The sequence below is a fragment of the Hippocampus zosterae genome, chromosome 7, assembly GCF_025434085.1.
Source record: "Hippocampus zosterae strain Florida chromosome 7, ASM2543408v3, whole genome shotgun sequence".
NCBI classification, from domain to species: domain Eukaryota; kingdom Metazoa; phylum Chordata; class Actinopteri; order Syngnathiformes; family Syngnathidae; genus Hippocampus; species Hippocampus zosterae.
Window position 1 is genome coordinate 4681934 of NC_067457.1, and position 26799 is coordinate 4708732.

Sequence of the window (26799 nt, forward strand, 5' to 3'; positions counted from 1 at the left end):
TTGAATTTCACTTTTGAAACAAGCATTTTTTTTTATTCGCAGTCCCAAGAGCAATGAAAAAGGAGAAAACAGAAAAAAGGAACAAAAACAATGAAGATTACAGTGAAGTCAACAGAACACAGGGCTTCACACACACACACACACCAAACGCATTTATACATATTTTTGAAAAGGAACAATCAGTGATTTGGACTTTAATTTGCTGGGTTTCTTAGCGGGTCCCTCTGTTCCTCAAGAGAATGTTCACTAGGACCGACACACGCACGCGCTCACTCATCAAAAGAAGTAATTCATGACATTAGTAAAAGCCACAGTTTTTATATTTGCGATGGCCAAAAAAAACCCCCAAAACCCATCACATTTGGATTAGAAGCCTTTCTCTATGAATTCTGTACAGATGATATATATTTGATATATTTATATATATATAAACAGACTGTTCGGCACACGGGTCCATTCGTCCGCTTTAATCATGCCGCGCAGAAATTAAAGCGCAGCACGGCCCCCCACCTGTACACTTCCTCACATGAAATGAGGACTCTTCATTTGGTACACCTCTAATGGGACCTACCGTAAATATAAGGCTTAGTTTTTTTTTCATAGCATTATTAAATGAAAAGATGCTAATTTTTGCGTTTGCCTCCATGTGCCAAGTGGACCAACCTCAGTTGGTACACCAATGTTTGCTTTACAAAAGGCTAGTTTTGGTGGCATTATGAAACGCAACGTTGAGAGGTTGCCTCCAAGTTTCTAATCGAGACATTTCATTCGGTACGCATCATGGAGCCTAACCCAAGGGAACCGTACAAAAGACAATGCGTTTTTTGTGACATTATTCGATGAGCAATACGCAAATTATCACATTATTATCGAGGACACTTCATTAGGTACTCCTGCACAAGCTCATTCGATCCAACACAAGGGTGTTTACGTAAGGTCAAGCATCTCCTGTGGCATAATTAAACGAGCACTGGCAATAAAAGAGGGGACTTTTTATTGGGGACACTCAAACACACCGGTCGTCATGTTAACCTTTGTGTGTAGATTGATAATTCGAATTAAGTCTGTGAAAGCAAAGACCCGGCGTGAGGTACGCCTGGAAACCACAATTATTAGAGATAATGCTCGATTTTGGACTTAACATTTTAACCGTGGCATTTATGGGTTAGTCAAAACAAGAATTAACCATCGCAAGATTTTGGGATTAAACGCGTGCCGAATGAAAGGCAAAAAGCCATTGAGACGCTGACGGGAACTTATTTTTCAATACAGTGACAGACACGCACACAAACAGAGGAAGCGGCTCACTATGAGGCAATGATTAAAAAGGGGTTGGGGGGCGGCGGAGATCAGGTTACAGCATTTATTTGATTCCACTGGTCTTGCTATTATGGAGACTTCCTATATAACGCGATTGGATTCTATATAAAAGGCCATGTAGGGGGAAGGGTGCTTTAAACAGCCTTTAGTCAGTGCTAGTCAATCAATACATACAGTCTCGTTGCATACATTTTTCTTCAGTGTGTTAAGTGTGTGTGTACATATACATACATCACCTTCCCTCCCCCTCCGCCTCCTCCTCCTCCTCTTCATCCTCCTCCTCCCCCGCAGTCAATTTGAGGCGGAGTGAAGCTCTATTAACATCAGATTATCTCACACCCACACACACGATGTAATCTGCCAGCTGCGGCGCTCCATATTGAGGAGTTTATTCAGTTAAAAAAAAAAAAAACAGGAAGGAGGAGAAAGAGGAGGAAAGGAGAAGATTTTGGTGGTGGCAGCGTCTAGCTGAGGAGCTGGCGGATTTCCTTGTGCATGTGACACAGGAAGTCCACGTAGGACGCGCCACCACTCGCGTTCTTGTCCTCCATTAGGAAGTGTCGGAATATGAGCTCCGAGCGGTCCTCCTGCTTCACTAACATCAGCTGCGACAGCAGAGAAGAAAGCGGGGGAGGGGGGGTTGCGGTTGGGCCAGAGAATGCAGTAAGTAACAATTAATAATAAATGGTGGACTTTGACCTTGCAAAAATGAAACGGGGAAATTCCACAACACGCTTCCAGTGAGCAATGACAAAAATCAATCCTAAAATGGTCAGGACTTCCTGACTTTGGATGAATAACATTCCGGCTGGTGCCACATGCTTCGGTTCTAAATCGAGTAGTATTGCGCAAGACGGAAATGAACAACCGAGGCAGCATCCGTTTACCTTCATGTATCGTGACCGCTGGGCTCTGAAGGAGTCGATCATGTCTCTGAGCCTTTGTGAGAAAGGATTATCCAAAACGGGCAGAGACGTCTGAAACATTCAATTAAAAATAATAATAAATCACATGGCAAATATATAGAGATACAGTACTCATTTCACGAGACTTTGCATTTCGACACCTGAGCAGTATACCAATCGGAAGAGTGTACTCTAGGAGAGAAAACACTCAAAATGAAAACAGTGGCCTTGACCGGCATCTTCTCACCATTGTCGTGTCGATCTGGCCGAAACTGGACGTCCCGAAAATGTTGAGCAGCAGCTCCTGCTGCGCGTTGGCCCCCACCCACAGGAAGAGGTGCAGGCCCGTCTCCAGCAGGTACACGCCGCCTTTAGATAGCCTCTCCTCCGACGCCCGCACCGCCACCGGCAACGAGCCGCTCTCCAGCTTCATCTATGGGAAAAAAAAAAAAGAACGTCCAAACCGCGCTTATCATTTATTTATTCTTCAAGCAGGCTGGAAACTCTTGTTAGCTTCTTCTCATTCCTGCCCTCCAAGCATCGATATTATCAAGGGTCGTACCAGCGGCAGCAGGCGCGGGTAGAAGAAGACGTGCGTCTCCGACACGTCCATGCCGCTGATGAGCTGGCGTAAGTAGGCCCTGTCGTCCAACGACACGTCGGCAGCGGGCAGCAGCACGTCGCTCTTCAGCACGCAATTAAGGTAGACGGGCAGCAGCTTCATGCACTCGGGGAGGATCAACTAGAATAGAAAAAAAAATTCAATAAAACACTGCTGGTGTAGAAAGATGTAGGTTCGTTTTCCATACGTGGACTTATTGTTTAAAAATAGTTCAGATTCATATTGACTGTGCGTTTCTTTGTTCATGTTGGAGATTGTAGGGTCATACCTGACCAGCTGACGAGGGGCTGGCGCAGTTCTTGCGGTAGCAGGCCAGGATCTGAGCGCACTGGTTGACAAGCGTGTCCCTCACTGCTTTCGTGGGGTTGTTCAAGATGCCACGGAAAGCTGTGGAAAAAAAAAAAAACAACACGGTATGTGACGGCTGCAAAAAAACAAAAAAAAAAGCCCGAGTGAGCCGAGTGAGTGTGTAGGCGCTCACCATATTTGGAGAGGAAGTTGATGATTGTGTCCGTCTCGCAATTGCGGTACAGGTCGGACAGCTGGGAGCAGCAGTTGACGGCCATGTTGTGGACACGTAGGCGCCTTTGGCCGCCGCAGCTGGTGTACAACACGGCGCACTGCAGGGGGCGCAAGCAATCGAGTTTAGACAGAAAGAAACGACGAGCGGCTTCGATGCGAAGAATTGCAACTCGCCTGCACGAGCGCCCCCGTCTCCTCGCTGAGCTTGTCGTCGTGCTTGAACTCCACCGTGACCGCCTTGTCGCAGTCGAGCCCGGCAAGCTCCACGTCGGTGGTGTTGCTCATGAAGAACGAGCCAAAGAAGTCCGTCGCTCGTATTCCTTATGCGCAGATTTATTATTCTCGGGAGGGCTCGGTCACAATCGAAATCTTTCTGGCTTACTGCAAACAACAAGAGACTTTACCCGTGCTGGTTCGAACCCTCATGACGGCATCAAAGCCAATCGGCTTCTGAACGTCTCGTCTCAAGTCGTTCAGGAACCGCTCCTGGTCCGACTGCGCCTGGAAAGACAGAAATTGTAAGTTAACGTCGCAAGCGGCAATTAACGGACACTTGCAGAAGGATAATAATGAAGAGCCGTTCCGAGAGGGCCAGGCCTGTTGCTTGGGTGCTAAATATGCTACGAGGTCAGCGGGAAACATTTCAGGATGAAGCCTGAAGAAATGTCTGACCTGGAAGTAAGTGTACTTGTAGACCGAGCCTCCGGTGGAGACGGGGACCACGGCGAGCGTCGCCACATCCACATACTGGTTGGGGAAGAGGAAGAGATCCACGCAGCATCCCTGTGCCACGCATTCTTTGGCCAGCGTGTTGTAAAAACTCACTTGAGGCTGAAACAGAGACTGGAGAGGCCACCGACATTTACAAACAAAGATTCAGACGCTCGCGTGTCAGTCAACATTTCATTTCACGGTATCTCGAGATGCATTAATATTTGATGTCAGGGAAATCCTGGACGTCTTACCTTTTCCTTATCAGTTCCAATCAACTTCTTATCTTCTCTGTTCTTCAGTTTTCCGGGGGCCTCGGCAATGGGCAGCGAAGTGTGGAAGACAAACAGCTTCCCCGCGCAATCTGCCGCCTGAGGAACATCTTCCAGTTTTACACTCTCACGGCAGAGAACCGCCCCCAAGACCCGGACCGGCAAAATTTACCTTGAGCGCCTCCAGTCCGGCCTGTATGACGGGTCCAAAGACCGTCTCCGTCTCTCGGGTGTTTGCAAACATCTCCGGGATGTGGTCTAGCAAACTGCAAAACATAGAAAACGGATGAGCCCTTCCTCTTCCATTAAAATTGGAATAGACCCTAAACCGTACCCGCTTGGCGGAAACCCGCAGTCTGTACGTCTCACCCACCTCTCGATGACCTGCCGGCTCTCCCCGACGTTGACGAGGAAACCGTCCAGCAGTGGCACGAACATTTCCGACACGTCCGAGACCACCAGCATCTGAGGTTGGGCCAGGCTGGACTTGACGTTGTAGAAGTGGAGCACCTTGTTGTAGGTCACGAAACCCACTCGCACCGTCGAGTCCAAGTCTGGGTTTTCTCTGGAGAAGACAACAATGAGACTGAGAAACCTGCCTTGTGGTCGTGTATGGAGCCAAACATGTAACTTTTCCTGGAAAAGTTGTCTCAGCGACCATTCTGAGCCAGAAAGTGGAAAGGTCAGCTTAAATAAAGTCAACAACAAAGAAAAGGGCTTTGCTTTGCCTGGACCTGTTCCTGCACTGCCGGGAAGCATTCCTGGAACACCTCAAATTTCCTCTGATCAGAGCTGCAGAGCTGTCATCGGGTCGACAAATTGAATTGTCCTTGGCCTGTAGCCTCAAATTTAGTTTGTTTGGATGTGAAGGGATATTAAACGAATAAGGCCATAATGTGTGTCCTTTCTGATTTTTTCTGGCTTCTTAACTCTGCCAAAAAGAGACGCGATTTTCCTCTGGCTCACTGTATTCCCCTCTCTATTCATTCACGAGCACCTACCTGGGCATCCGGTCCAGGAGGGCCTTGAGTTCTTGGCAGACGATGCCGACCATGCCGCTCTTGACGGCGTTGTAGGACACGTCAATGAGGAAAATGAAGGCTGGGGGCTGAGGAATTTTGTTGTTCTAGAAACAAAAGAGCAACCTGAGTGACTTGTTATGGATTTGAGGATGTCGCAAGACTAGAGAGGACTCACTTTACAGTAGTCGACGGTGGCCAGGAACTCGTAGCTGCCCAGCGAAAGCTCGGGTCTGTCATAAAAGTCCACTCTTTTCCCAGTGTGGTCCAGATGCTGGAAGTAATGTGGAGGAACTGGACAAACACACACGCACACATACACCCAAAGGACATCATGAGCCTGAATTAAACCCAATAACACGCACCGACTCACCTTCTGTGACACAAGAGCAAAAGCCGCATTGGAAGCGACGGCCTCCCTCAATAAATTGCATGTACGGACACATGTAGGCCTTGCAGCGGTTGCAACGGATGGGACCTCCTTCACCGTGGTCCACCAGGTACGGCGGCGTCTGCATATCAAACAATTGTGCTCATTCACATGCTTTTTTTTTTTTTTTTTACAGGCACAAAAAACAAGAATCCCACTCCTTTAGCCGATTGGTAAGCATGGAGAGAGGCGAGAGGATGGCTGACCTCATCCGCCGGCAGCGTGGCGAGGGGCTTGATGACGGCAGCCAACGGCACCTGAGACTGCTTGGCCATATCTGCCGTGCAGGGAATGTTGTAGGCTGTACAGCGAATAAACCTGGGGCTGGCATTCCCTACAAACACGCAAATGTGAAAAATGACGGATGACATCTTTTGAGTGACGGCGAGCTCAGGGGATGCTGGAGGTCTCACCTTGGTCTTTGACGTGGAAGTCTGTGGTGACCAGTGGCGGCGCTTGACCCCTGACGCCTGTGCTGAACGGCTCGGTGCTCTTGGCCTTGTCATCCTCGATTACTTGGATCTGCAAGATTGATACAAAGGTTGAAGGGGAAGAAGAAAAAAAATGTACGAAACACACAACGGCAACTTTGAACAAACATGCCACACTGGCTATTCTCTTTATGATAAATACGCGCCGTCCCCAACACAAACACATTTTCTCTTTTCACAGACAAAAACATTCACTCCTCTCTGTTCTCAGTGAGCAATTTAATAGCAAGAGATAAGCTTAGGTCCTTAGTCGGGACCTGCTTTGAGGTTTGACAAAATACGGACTCTCTGAAGAGCAATTGGCTGACGCTTCTCTCTCACTCACACACACTGAGGCCCTCTTACATTACCATTATGACACACTCACATATTCTGCCTATAACTCATTCACTCCTCCTCTCACTATCCCTTTCCAAACACACATCCTCAGACGCTCAGCTTTTTAACACACACACACACACACACACACACTTAATAATGTTGACACGACAAACAAAATTACATCCCCAGGAAAGAGGGTGGATTCTGCGGGCATGCAAGTGAAGACTAACATGCAGCGAATGGAGAATAAGTGGGGAGGGTGGTTCAGAAAACTGATCAGTCCCTAAAAATAAAATCATTTGTGAACACAGAGAGATCCAAAACACGAAAAGCAAATAGTGGCTTGGAACCGGCGGTGCAAGGTCAAGCGGTGGTGGGGATGCGTAGGGAAAGCCAGCACTGGGACGAGAGGAAGAGCCACACGAGGACACTTACTGGGCTGGGGATAGCGTCTGGGTCTATTCTATGTCTTGATTTCTGCACGGTCGGCATGTCCGACGCTTGCTTTACATTCAAAAAGTTTGTCCGGCAACATTGTGCAAAACAGGACAACAATTAATCAACACCATAGATTGAAAGACAAAAAAAAAAAAAGGAGCAGCAGTGTGAAAAGACAGCGAGATGTTGCAAGAATTGTTATTTTTTTATACATTGGTCAGTAGTGCTGTTAAGAGATTATTGCTACTGCTGAACATACGCAAGAACAGAGAAATAATACAGTGGCGGGAGAGTTTGCATGGATGTGAAAAGTGGTTTGTAGCTTCTTACGGGGCTAGGAATGGCATCTGGGTCCAGTCTTTTCTGTGTCGATGGGGCGGGGCCCGGTGCTGGTCCCATAGCGCCGTAATTCGGTTGGGCAGGATAAGGTCCTGCGAAGCCGGGCTGAGGCCCTCTTACCTGCCCAAATGCACCTGAAGAGACAAAGAAAACAGATAAGCAATAGTGCACAGTGAAATTATTTGTAGATTGGCTGCATGCACATACTATCCCCCCAACCCAAAGAAAATATATTTCGCTGGGGGTGGAAAAAAATAACATCAAAAAGATGCCTGATACTCAGCAGCTGACTAAATGAACTGCGTGTCGCTACAGCGTCTTTCACTCAATTGGCTCACCATTCTGTTGGGGAGCGTACCCTCCTGGCATAACATGCTGGGGTGGGGGCATTTGCTGCAGCGGTCCAGGAGGGCCAAGCGGGCCCTGCGGTTCTGGAGGCAAGTGGTTGCTCTGACACATAGACGTCGGAGGCATTTGGGGTCTGGGAGGAAAGGGACCTGACGAGAAAGGGGGTTGCTGCTGAGGTGGCAAGGGGCCCGGGTACTGCCCGGAGGGGGTTGACGTCGGAGGAGGAGGATACTGAGAGGAGGTGGGAGGGGGCGCTCTTGGAGGGAAAGAGCCCGGAGGGGCTGAGGAGAAGGCAGGCTGAGTGGGGTGGAAGGACTGCTGAGGTTGCGACATCGAAGGGGAGGGAGCCTGAGCCGGCGGGGGACCCGAATACGAGGGAGGAGGAGCAAAGGACGGCTGATTGGATGGGGGAGGAGGAGCAGGGGAGGTGAAAGGCTGCTGAGAAGTCGGCGGCAGAGACGAATTGAATGGCGGCTGCGAGGAAGGAGGGGGGCCTCCGTAGTACTGTTGAGAAGCAGTAGGCGGCGCCTGAGTGGGCGCGGACAACGCCGGGGGCAGAGCTTGCGTGTAGGTGGCGGGAGGTGCGGCTGAGAAGGAATTACTGACGGGAGGCTTGGAGCTGTGAGGTGGTGCTGAGGAGACACACACGGCAACATGCGTCAATCAACAAAGACCTCTGGGTTTCCTTTGCACGCGAGGGAAACTACATCGATCCACCCGGAGTGTTGTTGGATGCATTTGTACCGTATCCGGGCCCGGCGGTGTTCGGCAGCCCCGAGTTAATCTGCATGCCGCTCATCTGGCTGGTGACGTGTGACATTGCGGGCGGGGATCCGTAGTGTTGGGGGTAAGAAGAGGGTGGTCCCGACAGATTGACCCTTTCTTGGTTGTATGACTGGGACACAACTGGCCTGCAAATAACACCAAACATAATAGAACATGATCACCTTTTTCATAAAAACTAGCGAATTGAGAGAATAAAATATGCTCCGGCACCTTGCGGGTGCCTGTGTCATAGGTGGGGGGCCATTCTGCACGTCGCTCTGATGCCGACCCCCATACTGATTGTACGCTTGAGGAGCCGGTGGCCCTGAAGTGGGAGGAGCCCTTCCGTGACCTGAAAGATGGGGATGAATTCAATTCACCGCAAAAAAACAAACAAAAAAGGGATGGGGATAACCCTCGATTCTGCTACTGCGGAGCGAATTATGGGAAAAACAAGCGCCTGCAGTTACGGAGAGGATTGGATGATGGCAAAGTGAAAGGAAGCAGAGCAGGGCGTTACCTAAGTCAAGAGGACAGGAGAGCTCTGAGATGGGGTTGGCTGGCACAGCCTTAGAAGGGAAGGTGGTGAAAGATGAATAACCTGAAATGCAAGCGAGGAAAAATGGGGAAAAGTTTGATAATGGGAGGAGGACACGATAGGGTGAAAGTATCAAGTCACGTCAAGGCAGCTCAGATTGTGATTAGCATCGTGGGAACAAGGTTGACAGGCGTGAAAGCGTAAAAGCGTAACCATGCATCATAATTAATCATGCGCTTTATTCATCCAACTCTGATTTGTTTTTTTCATCTTGAAATTACAACATATCTGACATTTGGACTTTCTTTCTCCTCACAAAATTATAATCGTAATTCTTTTCATTAAATTTTCTGTGTGGCCCCCGACACACCTCTACAAATATCAAATCTAGCCACGTGTGTGTCGAGTTTTTACCTTGTGGTGGCTGCTCTCCAGTCTGGTAGGTTGAGACAGGGCCGTTGTAAGGTGCGTAGGGGGGCGGGTACCCGGTGTCCAAGGGTGCAAAGGCGGGCTGCCCGTAACCAGGCTGAGGCTGGCCATAAGGAGAGGCCATGGGAGTGTGCTGGTTTACATTCATCTTCAGTTCATCCCGAAATCTGAACGACATGGGGACATCATTAAATGTTTGGCACTAAATAGATAGCGGTTAGAAGACACCATTTAACCGTCTCCAAACTGAAGCGCATATGATGCTAATATTTAGTAATAGTAATAGTTAGCTAATAGTTTGTCTATACTTACATTACCCCTCACAGATCATGCATCAATGAGTAAATTACATAAGGCATCTGAATCACAATATTCCACACAACTGCATATTATAGGTTCAGTGAACCTACCATGTATGATGGAACCAATAATCGAACCACGAACATAGCACCGAGACAATACTTTATTCAACCTAACACAGACAATTGATCATGAGGTTACTCAGAAGAATATTGACTATTTTTTGTTCAATTTCAATGAGTCCATTTGTCCCGGAAGAAAGCGATGGGTAACTTTATGGCCACGTTCATGACACTAGATTCGATGTCAGTCACTCAGCAAACAAATGTACTCGAGTGGCAGACATTTAGGCCTTTTAACTGGAGGCCTAACTTTTACAACAGAGTATCATCTATCAAGACAAACACAGGAGAAACGAGCGCAGTTTTAAATAATTCAACTTCGACGAGAAACACAATCGCCGCGATGCTCGTTTTATCGTGACGGGGCCTGTAGCGAGTGACACACGATTGCGACACTTGAGGCTGTGTTGAATTAAAAATTACTCCACTCCGCTGTATTAAATCGTTGTCAAGTGAAGTGGCTGAAAAAGTAAATCCGGTGTGGAGTTAATTGATAACGCTACCCAGGGTAAGCAGCGTCCTGGTTTAACTGCCGCATTGCTAACTCTCTAGCCGGGTGACCGAACCATAGCCACAACAAACACATGATATCACACTATACCTTTACTGGCGACGATATAGGACAAAGTACAACACTGTTGACTCGACAAAAGTCCAAAGTAATACGGCCCGGAGAGTGGGCGGCTAACTTTTGAGTGTCGGCCAAGTCGCTGATGACAGCGGTGTTTCAATCAGCTGTCTGCATATCACCACCGTAGCTAGCAGACTAGCACGATAGCTAAAGCTAAGTGCCATCCAGTTGCTTACACCATAGCTACTTTAGCCACGCTAATTAGCATTAGCATTCTAACATGGCCCAAAAAAAGCCGGACGAGGATGTCACGCTCATGTTTGAGCGTTTTTTTCACATAAAAACCTACCTCCAGAGTATTGTGAATAGTAAGGCGTCCCTGCGCTCGTAGCGAAACGTAAATCGGCTAAGCGACAGGGGGGCTAAAGGAAAAATGGATGTCGTTCCCGTGTGTTTCTCCCTAATCCCTTCTTGGGGTGAGAAGCGGACATTCAGCGGAAGTGCTGCAGCGGTATGCCACGTCCACATCCGCCCTGCGAGGAGCCACTTCCGCCTGCAGGGACCAATTTCATTTAATTCTGAAGTGGCAAAGTCGTCACATAATACTTAAATACATTTATGTATTAAACATACTTAGTATTAAACAAACTATAAGTAATATTGCATCGACACTGTCAATTATACACGATATAGTTGCTTTGGTTAAAAAAAGAATCCAATGCAAAACTTTAATTCACATTTTCAGTACGAAACATATAAGAACAAAAACATACAACTTTTTAAAAGGTTATCCACTTGAAATGGTATTTATTTTAAAACATTTTACTTCTACCTACCTCCTGTAGCTTCTCAAATAGCCATGTTCCTTTTGTCAACCTCTGCGGCTGACAAAACAATGTTTAAAAAAATGAATAGAGAGAGGTTAAGTCAGGCACATTCAAGACAACGGCACACATTCAAATATGGAAAATAAAGCATCCATGGCACCACTTAAGAAAATAGTTTGACGGTGCTGCTCCCAAAATATTTACACAGTGGTGCCTTGGTGACCTGACCTAGGAGTTTTTAGATCACAGGTGTCAAACTCTGGTCCTCGGGGGCCACTATCCAGCATGCTTTTTGACGGTTCCCTCTTCCAAAAAATACAAAATAAAACCTAATTCAAAAATTCAAACAATGAGCTCATCAGCAAATTCTGTAGGATACTGCTAACGATCCTGACACTTGTGTGTCGAGATGTCAATCGGCCAATTTACAGCATTATGAATGGCTGAGGAAGCCCAAAAAGACAATAAACCCAGTGACATTCTTTAAAGTAGACCCACCGCTACCCGGGGCCCACTCATGTTAAACCCCCCTCCTCGCTTAGGCGGCTGTATGAGTGTGCGGGTGTGTGTGCGTGGGTGGGAAGGGTTATTTCTGGATGGCGTCTGAGCAAGCATCCTCTCAGAGTGACATGGCATGTGTTGAATAAAAGGGTATGATGAAGACACACACACACACACATACACACGCGCGCGCAACACACTGCCTAAGCGCCTGCCCTCCAACCAAGCATTCCCACTGAAGCAGATGCAAGCTAGCCAGGCCCCACCGCCTCTCCTTCCTCACTTGGGCTGGATGCCGTTGGACACTGGCAAAGTTTGAGCAAGCAAAGACCTTCTCCCACACACACATACATTGAAGACGACCTGGTGCATCGATGGTGGTGGAAGAGATTGTGGTTACCCTTTCCGGGGGCTCCCCGTGGGGGTTCAGGCTCCAGGGAGGAAGGGAGCAGCAGAAGCCTCTACAGGTGGCAAAGGTATGGCACCGTCATCCATTTTAGATGCACTACTAAAGATGGCGGTCATTCGTTGACTTGTGATGGTCGGTCATTTGTAATATTAGCCTAACATCATAATTGCTCAAAAATGACCTGAGGAATGATGCGATAAAGCTAATGTTAGCTATTACAGTCAGCAAAAATGTCAATTTCAATGAAAACATGCATGGGAATCACGTCATCAAATTATAAAAGTTGTGTGCTATGGCCGCCGTTATAATCTTGACCTATGGTCAGACCTGGGGACAGTCACAGCACCTCAGGAAGCAGCAGTCATATGAGTCGTTCTTCACAGAGGATGAAGAATTTATGCCTGTGACAATTGCTATATATGTCAAAATATAGTTGTTTTTTTTAAAGCAACACTTATTCGATGCATCAGGTTACATGTTACGTTTTGCTTTGTTTGTTAACATTAAGTTAAGCGCACTTCCTAAGGCAAACCTAAGTCGTTGTTTTAAATGCACAATTTGGAATTATCTGTTTCATGTTGAGTCAGGTGACATCAAGGTACCACCGTATGAACATACCGTTGTTTCAAAACCTGCACATTTGTTCAGAGTTTCTTCTGAGCTTAGTTGTTTTAATGAGTCCTTTTTCACAACATGGGGATTGCGCAAAACAGTAAGTTGTCGCATAGATAGAGTAACATGACCCTTTTAAAATAACTTTAGAAGCTATTTGCCTTTTTGGTATCTTCTGGTTATGTTGTCAAAGTCCAAGGCTATTTTCCATTTTAGCTACACGCAGTGAGTCAAAATAGTATCCGTCCTCGATCCGGCGCCCGGTATAGACACACTATTAATGCGACGAGGCCCTACGAGCCATTTGCTCTCAACGAGACTGAAAAATAAATGATCAAGTGCTCTCAAAACAACTCACTGTCCTATTTGAGCCATGCCCGCTGTGCCCCTGAGCGATTCCTTTACGGGTTTATGGGTCAAAACAGTCAGATACACATCGGATATGGACTCAAGTTTCAAACTGAGGCACGTAGTAGCTGTCCGACCTTCGATAATGAAGGCACATTAGATTTTATGCAGTCACGCCAGTCTGAAATGACGCTTAATCATTCAAAAGGACTTTTGTGTTGCCTGTCATAAGAACATTTGGATTGTGACCTTGCTCCCGCCCTCTGACACTACAGATCAATGTGTGTGAATCCAGCTGTTGAAATGTGCGTGTGTGGGGGTGGGGGTGGTGCATACCTCAGATAAGCCCGGTCGGGGAATGGTGGGTGACAGAGCTGCAGTATAAGAATAGCACCTTTAAGAGGAGCTGGAAGCCAGTCATGGAAAAACGGCCTCCTGTTTAGCGCACGCAAAGATAAAGACACATCATGCACACGCACATCACATGTACATTTTCTTGTATGTTACGCCTTTTCTTATGTCATACTTGATTTCTCCCGCAAAGGCTTTATTCTGGGTATGCAGGCAACATATAATGACAGGCATGCCCTCCTTTGGTCCAGACGGGCGATGCAGCTGTTCAAACTCACTTTTTCATTCTGCTCACATGTGCCGTGTGCCAATAGATCAACGGAATGTGTGTGTGTGTGTGTGTGTGTAAAAAAAAAATGGAAACACTTTAGATGGAGTTGTCCTGTCACATGTCACATGTCAGCATTGCTGATAAAGGCAAAATACTGGGAACATGCTCATCTTCGCACCTAATTGAGTGCAAGTGTGTGTGTGTGTGTGTGTGTGGACAGATACAGGGTAGAAATACCTGCACACGCACTTACACGGGCTGAGTGATTTTGATCCACAGTGACATATTTCAACAGTGTTTCTATGTGCAGGTACGGCGTCGCAGCAAAGCATGCAGGGCAGGGCTGAAAGAGCACGACGAGCTGGTTGCCATCGGCGACCACTCATGCGCCGAGCTTAGCCACGCCCAAGCCATGGTCCTCATTGATTCCCAGAATGCCACGCTGCACCTGAGGGTCAACCGGCCACCGCCGTACCCTGCTCGTTGCTCACCTCCGCTTCTCTCCGTGAGCTCCTCCGTCGCACCCGGCGGCGTCACCTCGCCGCCGGGGAGCGAGGCCTACTACGGTGAGACGGACAGCGATGCTGACACGCGCTCGCAGGCGCAGCGCCGCCAGCGCCGCACGCCTCCTCACGCCCGCTCACCTGCTCGCTACGACAACCACGGGCGGGAAGAGGAGGAGACGTCTGAGATGAGTGGGTAAGGAAGAGAGGAGAGCAGGATACATTAAAAAAAAGAAATAAATCAGGACAGTTTTGCTTCTTGTGCCGAGGCCGAATTCATGGGGCACAAGAATTTATGGCCCAAAAGCCAATTTATCATAAAAAGTTTTTTCCCCCACTTGCTGAAGCTCATACAACCAGTCCAGCTTTTCTTTTGTTTCTTTTCCTTTCACGATTTTCCTTTGTTTGTCTTGAAGCTACGAGAGTGCTAATGACGCAGCAGTAGGACCAATGCATGGCCAGTGGCACGGCGTGCCGCACAAGGACTTCATCTATCAACCCCCACAACTGGGGTGGACCACCCCAACCAGCAGCGTCACTCCGCATTCACTCACCCCAACCCCGGAACAGACCTTGGCGGAGGCCGAGGGCGAAGGAGACAGCGGCTTCCAGGATGCGGGGGCCTGTGTGGGACTCGCTGCCTGCCCACCATTGGTATCTCCCGAGCGGGCCAAAGAGGCCCTGATGCTGGGGTCCGGGAGTCAGCTGGTGCCCATGGTGGGACTCCAGCAGGGCCCCGTGAGTGAGGAGCTCACCACTACCTACGTGGAGAAAGCACGGCAAGCCAGTGAGTATAAACGCCAAATCTGTTTTAAGTTTGCGTCACCGGTTACAATTTTACATTGATTAAACACATATAGCCTGTGTTAGGATTTGTGGTAAGGATTTCAACATACATACATACAAATTAAATTGTGGTTTTTAATAAATGCGGGGGGGGGGGGTCACAAAAACACATTGAAACAAATATTCATCTCAATTCATATTAAAAAAAAGAGAGAGAGAGGGAGCGAGGGGGTTAGGCCTAAAATTTTATGGACCATATGTGATGTTACCTCACTGCCCTCTAGTGGCCATTTCTTGTAGTTTCAGTGTGACGTCAAGCTCTATTCCAGGCCTGGGTGATTTTGTCATATGCTCAGCCTTCTTCACATCACTAAATATATTTATAGAGCCACACCGGCAGGGCACATGAATGCACCGTACGCTAGAAATCACAAGTATGCATGATTTTGATGACATTTGGGATGCTGACGTGTCCAATAAGTGTCAACCTCACCTCTCGGCAGGATTGTTGTGATAGTTGATAGCTGTGACTTCATGTGGAATAAAATGTTGACTGTATATGTAGGTAAGGGTAAAATATCGCACGAAGCGCACCATATCTCGTGTTACACATTCAGATGGCCATAGCGTCGAGTGGCGCTGTGCATATGCGGCGGGAGTCAGCAAAGTTATGAGGAAGCATATGCTCATGATCTATAACAGGATGCATATCATGTTAACATTCACGTTACATTGGTTTCTAAAGTCAAGTTGGACTAGGTAAAAAAAAAAGGGCCTTTTGAAATGCGAAAAGATTGTACGGCTCACATATTTTAGTTCGTTCTGCAAAACATCCAGCGCTGGCTCACATCTCCCGAGCGTACTGTATTATATTCCCATGCGCACACGTGGCCAAAAAGATGACATCGCTGCCTAAATATTTCCTGGTGAGGGTCTCCTGCTTCTATGTGCGCGCGCGCGTTTGTGTATGACAGGTGTTGTAACGCGGATCAGGCGGACGGGAATAGTGGCTTGACATCATGCGTCACTTTGGGTGGCGGGACAGAGACAACAAAAGGTCTTTAACACTCAGAGAGAGAGAGAGAGGAGCTACTAAGTGCCTCCAAGTGGCACAGTGCGTGAGTGCGAGTGTGCCTGGGGGAGGATAAACATACACACACGCGCGCAAAAAAAAAAAAGTCTTGAAAGATGAGGGACCCGGCGTCTCATTCAGCAGGTGGACACACAAGCCGACAGAAAGGTAAGTCAAAAATGCCTAATTGGAGGAAATGCAAACACTGTGCTGCAGAAAATGGTGAATGCAGCATCTGTCTTGACACTGACGGTAAATCAAATATTAAGATCAATGTTTGATTATTTTAAAATTGATTTTGAAGTTACTTGGATTTAATGTTTATATTTAGAGCTTTCAGATACATCTCACACAGTGCTCAAAATAGAACTAAACTGTCATATTGAATACGTTTTTTTTTTGCTGTTCAATTAAAAGCATGTAGCTCTAAATTTTGTGATTAAAAATATGTACAAATATATGGATATGATATTTGTTAGATTAAAAGAATCCGTCTCCCTCGCTGTGGATTTATTAGTAAATAATTTTTGTTCGGTTTTGTTTTTCAATGAAATCCGTGAAAGTAGCGATAAAAAAAAAAATCAAATTTATATTTTGAAAAAGTTCGTGTTTTTGTATTAAAAAAATATTGTTCTTTTATTTACATTTTTTTAACTATTTAAAAACGTTTTTTCATTGGTCAGGAACGATAGGATTTTTTTTTTGGTGTCGTACTTATTGATTGTATTATTTTTATTTGTAATCCATGTGAGACTAGCAAAGGTTATCGTAGTTTTAAATAGGGTCAGACTCAACAGGGGTGACAGCATCTGTGTACCGAACGGACTCTGTGATCTAACCATCGCGGACTGCGTGGCTCATCGTTGGAAGAGCAGCGGGAATTCTTTTTTGTAAATCCGTAACACATACGGCCGTCTGTCACTGCTAATCTTCACTGTCACCGTACGGAATTAGTCAACCGGTTTGGGGTTGGACTACTTTTTGCCAAGTACAACTACAGATTAGGGATGTGAGTATGTACTGATACCCGATAGAACAAAAATCGGACTATTAGTCTGTTACGACCTTATTTTAAAGTATCGGGCTCTCGCGGAGGCTGCCGATACCAGCCATCGATACTTAAGAGTAAGTCTTGCTAACAAAGTACTTGTGACTTTCATAACTGCTTTTTTCCCGTCCTGACCTCCATTTTCCTTTGTTCTTACACAGAGTTGCAGCGCGGGGAGAGTTTGGTGGAGAAGCAGGTGAAAGAAGCCCGCACCAAATGCCGCTCCATCGCTTCGCTGCTGACCGATGCTCCCAACCCAAACTCCAAGGGGGTGCTTATGTTCAAGAAACGGCGGCAGAGAGCCAAGAAGTACACGCTGACCTGCTTCGGCAAGGCTGAGGACGGGGGAGAGAGCGCCGAGGGAGAGACGGAGGAGGAAGGCGGGAGCTCCATCCAGAGCTCCGAAGTGGACGAGGAGGGTTTCTCAGCCTCGTTTGACCCCACGTGGGACAGCGGTTACTTAGACCTGCTGGACAGGAGGAGCGCCGCCTGCCCGCCCGCCACGCCGACAGCTGGCAACGGTCACCCCGGGTCTGATCATTTGACCTTCGAGGCACCCGTCAATCAAATTCCAAGCTTGGAGATGTTCGGGCCGGAGGCCGTGAAGCAAGCGGACGCCGCTGTGCCTTCAGCTCCGGATGTGCCTCTTGTCAATGGGGGTCCCGTCGCCATAAGCCGGGCCAGTGTGAAATTAAGCCCACCCCCTTTGACTTTGACGCCACCTCTTGATCAAAACCCACATGCCAATCCCAGTCCCAGTCCAAACCCTGACCGACATTTAAATTCCGCTGCTCTCAATCGCTCGGCTCGGCCCTTCGCTCCGGGCGCCGCGACGCCCCGCCCGTCGGTGACCTCCGTGATGTTCCGCCCTCCACAGCCCAAAGCGGCCGTCTCCACGGTGACCATCGCGCCTGCTCAATATCCGGCAGTGGATGGGAGGAGAGCGGTTTCCAGCACCTCGCTCTACATCCCGCCTCGCAACAACGGCGCCGCCCCCTCGGCCGGCCCCTCGGCTCTTTCGCCCCCTTCGTCTTTGCGCCCCTTCTCCCCTCCTTGCTTTCATCCGCCTCCTTCTCCCACCTCCCAGGTCCAAGTCTCCACGGTTCCTCCCACTCAGCTTTCCCCCGCTGCCCATCCCTACGCCCCCGATGCCACGACTCCCGCGCCCCCCCCTCAAACCTCGGATTCACTGGCTACTCGCGAGCAGCGCATCTCCGTGCCAGCTGCCCGCACCGGCATCCTGCATGACGCCCGCGCTCGCAGCAACAAAAAGCCCATGTTCAGCGCCATCCGGAGCAAAGACGTGTCTCCCAACCCCGCCTTAATGTCCATGGTGCAAAACATGGATGACCGCTTTGTGAAAACAGCGGGGGCGGAGTCAGGCGTCGGAACGGGCGGGGAGGCCGGCCACGAGTCGGGCCCCGAGGAGGACTGGATGCGGCTGGGGGCCGAGGCTTGCAACTTCATGCAGGCGGCTCAGCGGGGAAGTGGGCCGCCGCCCGTGGCCCCGAAACCGCACACCCCTCAGGCACCTCAGCTGGGGGGGAAAGGGGGTCAGTTGTTCGCCCGCCGACAGAACCGGATGGATCGCTATGTTGTTGAGCGGAGTCCCTCTGTCGCACCGGCACCGTTCTCTCCTTCCCAAACCAGGGAGCCTTCACCAACGCCGTCCCTCCCGGCCACCTGGAAGTACTCCTCCAACATCCGTGCCCCTCCTCCCATCAATTACAATCCTCTCCTGTCACCCTCGTGCCCCCCCAAAGCACAAAAGAAGGCGGAGGTGACAAAGTCGGCAGGGGCAGGATCCAAAGGGAAGAAAGGTCCCAAAAAGCAGGCGGATGTCACGAACCACCAGCCCTACCAGCTCAACTCGTCTCTGTTCACCTACGGGGGGCCGCGGGACTCGTCCGCCGGTCAGGGGCAGCGAGGCGGTCCTCAAAAGACGGCACGAGTGTACGAGGTAAAACGCTTTTCCACACCCCCGCCAAACGCCACCAGTCCTGCCCTGAAGGTGATCGTCCCTCGATCAGCCACGACTCTCGGAGACCCACTGTGGCATTCCCACGCCGCCTCCCCGCCACCCCAAAGCGCCCGGCACCCTCAAACGCCTCCTACCCTGTACCAATCTCAGTGGTCCCCGGGACCGCTGTCTCCTCCGCCCCCCCCCGCGCCCAAAGCTCCGCTCCCTCAGCTTCCCACCTTCGCATCGCCTTCAAATGCAGTCCACCCCCCCACGTTTTCCCATCCCAGGCCTCAAGAAGCTGACAGGCAGTTTAAAAGCGCCCCAGATCTGAGCCCTCTTGGACCCCCTGGCGGCCCCCGGCAGGCGTCCACCGGCAGCCAGTACAGCAGGGTTCCTCGACCCAGATTCAGCACCTCCAACCTGGGCCTGCAGCCTTGTGTGTGGCGACCCGGCTCCACCGCGCACTGAGCTTGAACATTCTCGCCTGCACTGAACGTAAAGCATTCGATTTTAAAAGGAAGTTCACGTGTTTTGAGTTCGGTAACATTCTTTTTCACGTCCGCGGACACGTGTTTTATCTCGAGAGCGGTTTGGATGGGCAACGCGAGCAAAAATGATCCACTTTTTTTTTTGTAAGGGAGGCGGTTGGGGGAGTGCTTTGATGTGGCCATTTTGACACAGTTTGGGAAAATTTAAAGGCAACGCGGTGGTGGAACAAATGTACCAGAGAGAGATTAAAGGATTAGCTACTTCGAAAGGCAGCGGAATGATGTTGAATTAAGTGCGGAGGATGTGGAAAGAGACAGATTTTAGTTGTTGATTAGAAGGTTGAACGAAATACGAGAAGATCCAATGAATTTCGTGTTGTCGGAGCGTTCAAAGTAGAAGTGCCAAGTCCAAGCTCGCTTGTAATTATCTAACAATATATTGTGTTGTTTTTTTTTTGGTTTTTGTTTTCTTTCTAATATTATGAAATATTGAGGTGAAGGCTTTCAGAGGTGGCGAACTTGAGTCTTCCCTGAACTATAACCCCTCAACCCAACCAAGTATTTACCTTCATAATGCCGTCGTGAGTCCAACTTTGTTCCAAAGTTTCAAGACGCTTTGTCGATCGGGGCAAGTCCGGGGGAAAATTGAGACCCAAGTCTCGTCTGGTCTAAACAGGTCCGGCGGCTGAAGAACCTGCAACACGCAAAATATCATGGGGGAATGAAATATAATTTCATCTTGTGAATTATTTTCATCTCTACCACACGGGGGCAGTGTGAGACCATTGAGACACTTGAAGCTCACTAGTTCTGCCCGGACACAAGCCCGCTTGTGACCTTTGGTGAAGAACCTCGCACCCGCTGTTTATTAGGGCCCGAGCTCAGAGGAGAGAAAATATTCTCATCTGGGACCATACGTCCCTCGTAACGGGATTCATGAAAATCAAAGCGAGAACCCAAAGTTGCGAATGGAGGCTGTGAACAGTTGTGAACGCAGCGAATTGCTCTGATTCAGCAACACACACTCAAATTTTGACCGTAAGTGGATGTATGAAGAAGGCTTCAACCTGAGGAGAGTCAGACATCACGTTCCACAATTTGTCACTTCAGCCTCAAACGACTTTTTAAGCGCTAGGCTCCTTTTAATTCACGGCTCGCTGTCCTGCGCACAATCGCTGGTTTCACCTATTTTTGGAGCCGTTAATCTGCGGCTATTTGGCACGGTGTTAAACTCTTAATTCCGATGTTTTTTTTTGGTTTTTTTTTTTCACGGCGTGATTGAGAGCAGAGGCGTTGGGCGGGGGAAGGTGGGGGGTGTCATCCTGCCCCTTCGCATGACGATCAAAAAGCAACCTGTCCTCACGCACCCGTTTTCAGTTTGGTGTCGTCGATTCATTCATGCTCTCAAAGATGAAAATAAACATTCAAGCGGTTTCAGTGTCTGCGTTTCAGTTTGTCATGTGCGTCTTGCGCTGTAAAACTTTTGGAAAGCCCCATTCCGGAAGAACCTTCTGGAAATAACAGAAGGTCTTTTTGAGGAGACAACGCAGTTATTTTCCCAAGATACTCTCATTTATCCTTTCGATCAATTCACATCTCATGATTGGCACGTGACGATCGGGACGTCGGTTCTTGGACATCATACGTAAACGGCTTCTGAACTTGGAACAACACCCCCACCGCCCCTGGGCCGCCCCCCCCCCCCCCCCGCCCCTCTTTCACGCCCTCCACAGGAGGACACATGTTCACAGCTCAGGAGTGAACCTCCTGATAAGGTTTCACTCCGTCCCCGGTGGCCAAGACGAGAGTCGCTGGCACGACACAAAAACTCCAGGACTTCAGTCTGGTGGGGAAAATCGTCTCCTGCGGGAACTTTGCCGGAGCTAATCGACCTCCTGTGTTTTACACGTCAAGTTTTGGGTAAGACCCGTGTTTGTGTGGATTACAGAGCGCCGCTGCATGGTGGACGATCTGGCACCGATGCAATAATTCAAGAGCCGGTTGAAGTTCAAGGACTTATTATAATTTTTTTTTTTTTACAGTCAGATGCATTTGATTTGTGTTGTTAGCAAATTTTGGCAAGGCCTTGTAAGGAGACAACTCCCCTCCACCCCCCTCCCCAGCGGAACCCATTCGAGTTGGTTGGCTACTCACTGCTTAGATGATAAACGATTAGCCAACGCGGATTTTGGTTACCGCTCAAGCAAAGATAACCGTTTCCCGATGCATCTACGCCACCATGTTTGGAGTTTGAGAATGGAGGCGTCCTGGACAGAACGTGAACTCACCTTGGAGGACTTTTTAGTTGGCATTCTGGAGGATGCTGCCGATATGGGAATGTGCTGACGTGATGCCAACCTTGGAACTAAAGCAGGCGGGTTATCATGGGTGGGCGGGCGTTAAGTGTGATCGAGGGGCTGATGTGGTAACAGGACCTCTTCGCGCCTCGCAGCAACCAGAATATTGCAGAGAAGCACCTATAAAAAAAAAAAAAATCAAAGGCGGGCATTATGGCGTATTCATCTTCAATCCCGGGCTTGGGAAATGGTTTCAGTTACAGAGATAAAACGCAATTACATGAAGCGTCCTCCCCCTGCGGACGAGCCCCCCTGCCCCTCCGCCTTACGTAATTGCTTTCCACCGGCGACGCGCTGCCAGCCTACATCAGGAGACGGAGGCCTCGGCTGGGGAATTAGCGTCCTGAAGGCAAAGGGCCTCGTCGCACGCTTCGCGCGCCGCCGCCGCCACACTCGGCGTTCCTTTACGTTCTCATGGCGGAGCTGGCAAGAAGCCGGTGGCTGTCGTGCAACTTTATCGTCACCAATGTGCTCTTTTATTTATTACCGCCGTGGCCGCATACCGCCGTTAATTGGATCACATTTCACTGCCAGTCAAACAGTGCCATGTTGCTAAATCTGTCGTGGTCATGTCCCCTCACCTCCTCAACCCCCCCCCCTCATTTAAACCCTCCAGCACACCATTCATATCATCATTAAGATTCCTTTTGATTCAAGAAAAAGAATCCATTTAAAATTAAATAGGGTGATTTGAGATAAGAGCAATTATGTGAATAATTTGGTACATTTATAAAAAAGGAAATGGATCAATTAATTATATTTGTACCCGATTAAGTGTCTGTGCCTTTTAGAAGTGTTGGCGACTTGTTACTGGCGACAAATTGCCTTCCAAAAGGAGTCACCATTTACTTCCCGGTGTGTTTCTCTAATTGCTTGAAATGCTCGTCTCCAAATGCGTTTAAGCTCCTACAAGAGGATGGATGAGTACAGAGAAGCAAAACAACACGCTTAAAGACTTTCACTTCAACATGTGTCTTTTGTTGTAGTCTTTTTTTTTGTAGTTAGCCATGTCGGTGGCAAGTGGTGCCTCATCCAACAAGAGGAAGAAGGCCAACAAGATCATCACAGACTTTACCAACATCAGCCAGAATGGTAAGACACACACAAAAGTGAATATGATATTTTTTTTGGGTGTCATTTTTGTTTAGCGGCATCGATAAAATCCGTACTTTGGCTCAATAGAGGTTGTGACCTGCTGTCACTTTGCGTCTTCTTATTGTCATCACATCTGCGCCAACACACAACATTTGTGTGTTTCCGCTCGCGCGACGGCTTATCCCGCTTTATCCCCGTATTTTGCTCCCGTTAATGCCCACTCATCCATCCATCATCTCTTGTCGCTGTTGGGCCTTTTATCCCCCCCCACCCCACCCCGTGCCTCGATCATGTCCGTCAGACTCAAAACCCCTTATACGAATACTCCCCCCCCCCACCCCTCGCCATCCTCCACCCACCCGTCTGTCCGATTTCCTCCCAGTCAGCAGTCAAGCTCCGGTTTCACGTTCTTCGGAATTAACGCTCAAATCAATATCCCCGCAGGAGAGTTCACTTTGCTCAGCAGCCTCAATATTTTCTCTCTCTCTCACACACACACACACACAATTTAGAGGGTGTCAAAGTGAGGACTGGCCAAAATTCGTCAAAATGTCCTCACTCTGTCGGTTAAAAACTCATGCCGGTCCTCACAATGTCATCAGTACAAGAACACACACACACACACACACTCAACAGACATCCACTTGCACTTGATTTACGAGCCCCCTGGCGAACGGCTCTCCGCAGCATTGCAATGCCAACTCCCCGTTTTATAGGAAGCGGAAAAATCCATCACATCCGTCTCAGAAAGAGAGTGTGGCGGCGTGGGTGAGGATTTCCCACTGTCCGGGCATGAAAACCAAACCGTGACATCCCCTCCCAAACCTCTACGGGCCCGTTCGTCCGATTACCTTGACCTACTGTTTTTTAGCGTTCCCCGTGGTTTCGCAAGCCCGTATCTTGAAACGTCGCAAAAGAGGTTTTCGCAATACTTTATTCGGAACTATGCCGATGCCGCCGTGGTATCGACAGTGCCGTTATTGTATTCCAAAAATTATTTTATGTGGCATCACCAAAGGCTAAATTTAAAGCTATAACAACATAACATTTACGCTAGTGCGGGGTACGTCACTTTGTGCTAGCATTTTGTTTAGGCTAGGACTGTATGCTAGCAAATACGATCATTTAGCCTGATGGTTTGTTTGTTTTTTTGCGTGATTTACATCAAAATCTTGGGACCGCATGAGTTCCTTTTCAACAACCCAAAAAAAAACAACGACACTGGATCCAAATCACCACGCTACGCTAACTTATATCAGTGTTAGCATGCGGGGATATCTTTTTCATGTCGTCCAACATTTTTGAATACCCGCGGCTGTCTAACGTTGGATCCCGTAAGGTCAATCAAAAAGCTTCAAATGAATTGAGAAGTAACTCAAGAGTTTGTTCTCGGCCCTCGGCTGACCGTCAGATGACGAGTCTGACCCCGAAGCCTCAGAGCTGGACCTGGGCACCAAGATCAAGACCCCCAAAGATGTGATGCTTGAGGAGCTCTCGCTACTCACCAACAAAGGCTCCAAGATGTTCCACAAGAGGCAGCAGCGGGTCGACAAGTTCATCACGACCAACGAGAATATGGTGGGAGAAAACCACGGCGCGGCAAACAAGCCGATTGGTCGCGGGAACTTGAATCTTCTCTTTTGTACTCCAGCAGAACCTGCAGAACCTTCTGATGTCACCTCCTCCTGTCCCTCCAAAGCCTGAGATGCCAAAGGAAGAAGGTGAGACTTCAGATTGACATCACCTGCTTTTCTCAACAACAAATGTGATGTCATCAACCAATCACAGGTGCCCTGTATCATGATTGACACGTCTACTGACCAATAAAAGAGTTCGTGGCCAGCGTTACTTTGATGCCGTTGTGAGAAAATACAGATTCTTTTGTCTTACTGCCCGTCCTCAGCGGCGCAGGAGGACGAGGTGGTGGACAAGGAGTCCGAGAAGGAGAGGAGGAGGAGGGAGTACGTTCGCACCTACGTGTCGCCATGGGAACGGGCCATGAAAGGTAACCAGGAGCTGACGGCCACCATGAGAACCAGTATGCCTGGACCCGGTAGAGTCCAGTTCCCTCAGTACAAGAGCTTCAACAGGTACACGCTGTAATAACATTTCTTCGTCGTTGTTTACATTGGCACGGAGTTGTATGCGTTGCTAGGACAACAGATTATTATTATTTTTAACTCGGGAGGCTTTTCTGGGATGTGCAAACGCACCTGTGATGAGGTTTCCCACTGAGACGACATGTTCGGCCCAGATGTGATTATCTCAAAGCTAATGTGATCCCTTGATCTTCGCCTAATGCTCTTAATGGTCAGTGCAGGGGAGGGGGGTGGGGGCTGTGACATTAGGAACCACAGCAGGCGTACAATGACATTTAAAGGACACTAAGTGGACAAAAGTATTGGGACCCACCTGTTAATCGATTCATTTTTTTCTTCTCTTGTCCTGCACCTGTCCTAATCCTGGTGTCCCTGGACTATTTTCACGTCCCCCCCCAGGACGGCGCTGCCCTTCGGCGGGGCGGAAAAGGTCTCTCGGCTGACTGTGTTTGAGCTGCCCGACCTCGGCGCCGACCTCGACGAGCTCGAGCCGCTGCCCTCCCTACAGGCCGACATCAGCTCGCGGCCCTCGTTCAACCGCACGCCCATCGGCTGGGTGTGCAGCGAGGACAACGCGCACATCCACATGGACCTGGACGCCATCCCCTTTGAAGGAGAGACCGACGATCTATGAACGCGTCCGTTCGTTTGTCTGTATTCTAACGGAATAGCGGTTTTAATGCATGGCTATGAAACGTGACTTGTTGGGGGGGGGGGAAAGGGACAACGTAGCTTCCTGCAATTTGAGAGAGCCTTGCTTTGATTTCGCATAGGGTGTGCTAACATGCTAACGTGTAACTAGTAGTGAAAAAAAACAAGCACTCTGCACTCTTAAAACGAGGTAATTAAGCAATAAAGTTCCCCTTTAGCGATGTTGCCATTGATTCTCATCTTACAATGCAGTGTAATTAAAACAAAAAACATTAATCCAGGGTCCAGGGTGTACCAAACCTGTCACACCAAGTCAGCTGAGATCCAAGATGGCCGCTGACACCATCAACACTAAACTACAAAATGACTTTTGTCGACCATTTGTCTTTTACGGCCACTGACATAATGCCAGTTGTGGGAAGGGGGTCATTAAACATTGAGTTTGCAGGGGGTGGACGCATGCCCTGGGAGCCTCTGAAATTCTTGTTACGGCCCTGTAAAGGCCAGAAAAGCATGGAAGTCTTTTATGGACTACTTGCCTTCAAAGTCACAAATCTATTTTCAGTCTGTATTTAGGGGTCATAAATCGGCATGCTCGCAGGGTCAAAAACTGCCATACAACCTGTAAGGTTTTTATTTACGCCAGTCTCTGTTCTAGACAGTCCACTGTTATTTGTCTTCATTAAATTCAACACATTTGTGGTGATTTTGGGGACAATGATTTACACTGTACAGGAGTGTCAGTCTCAGAGGAGAAATGGGAAGACTTTTTGGGGGGGGCAAACATATTGGGGGACGCTGTGTGAAACCTCGCAGAGCCGCCCCATCCTGGTCAACACATTTATTTGAAATTATTATTTATTTGGTTGTGTCAAGTGAGACTTTTGTCATGTAAAACACGTGCCTGGGATGAATAAAGGTTGGGGGGAAACTGCCCTCGATAATCACCCGTCGG

At 48.6% G+C, this 26799-nt stretch overlaps 3 protein-coding genes and 1 long non-coding RNA gene across 10 annotated transcripts; 2 read left to right on the forward strand and 2 right to left on the reverse strand.

Moving 5' to 3' along the window:
• sec24c (SEC24 homolog C, COPII coat complex component) lies at positions 1–12712 on the reverse strand. Of its 6 annotated transcripts, none has more exons than XM_052071522.1 (25): positions 11300–12712; positions 9456–9637; positions 9024–9104; positions 8735–8855; positions 8483–8649; positions 7729–8370; positions 7382–7524; positions 7049–7117; positions 6215–6323; positions 6008–6135; positions 5745–5883; positions 5550–5665; positions 5354–5478; positions 4726–4917; positions 4525–4618; positions 4335–4451; positions 4042–4212; positions 3774–3870; positions 3544–3689; positions 3329–3467; positions 3116–3234; positions 2788–2967; positions 2473–2658; positions 2208–2297; positions 1–1925 (listed from the first exon to the last, which is right to left on the reverse strand). In XM_052071522.1, the coding sequence occupies exons 2-25, from the start codon at positions 9616–9618 to the stop codon at positions 1785–1787; spliced, it is 3675 nt and encodes a 1224-aa protein (XP_051927482.1). In that variant the 5' UTR covers positions 9619–9637; positions 11300–12712; the 3' UTR covers positions 1–1784. The 6 variants fall into 6 exon arrangements, with proteins under 6 accessions (XP_051927482.1, XP_051927479.1, XP_051927483.1 ...); XM_052071519.1 differs by lacking the exon at positions 11300–12712 and adding an exon at positions 10813–10995; XM_052071523.1 differs by lacking the exon at positions 11300–12712 and adding an exon at positions 10494–10715.
• On the forward strand, positions 12049–21075 carry LOC127604448 (synaptopodin 2-like protein). The gene is made up of 4 exons (XM_052071527.1): positions 12049–12267; positions 14093–14481; positions 14702–15072; positions 17353–21075. The coding sequence occupies exons 1-4, from the start codon at positions 12166–12168 to the stop codon at positions 19620–19622; spliced, it is 3132 nt and encodes a 1043-aa protein (XP_051927487.1). The 5' UTR covers positions 12049–12165; the 3' UTR covers positions 19623–21075.
• Positions 20209–24746, reverse strand: LOC127604462 (uncharacterized). Its single transcript, XR_007963332.1, has 3 exons — positions 24600–24746; positions 21931–22119; positions 20209–20336 (listed from the first exon to the last, which is right to left on the reverse strand). It is a non-coding gene; the product is annotated as an uncharacterized LOC127604462 (long non-coding RNA).
• Positions 21369–26550, forward strand: myoz1b (myozenin 1b). Of its 2 annotated transcripts, none has more exons than XM_052071537.1 (6): positions 21369–21562; positions 23001–23091; positions 24506–24672; positions 24746–24815; positions 24998–25184; positions 25593–26550. In XM_052071537.1, the coding sequence occupies exons 2-6, from the start codon at positions 23007–23009 to the stop codon at positions 25825–25827; spliced, it is 744 nt and encodes a 247-aa protein (XP_051927497.1). In that variant the 5' UTR covers positions 21369–21562; positions 23001–23006; the 3' UTR covers positions 25828–26550. The 2 variants fall into 2 exon arrangements, with proteins under 2 accessions (XP_051927497.1, XP_051927498.1); XM_052071538.1 differs by having other exon boundaries at positions 24749–24815.
• The last annotated feature ends 249 nt before the right edge of the window (positions 26551–26799 follow it).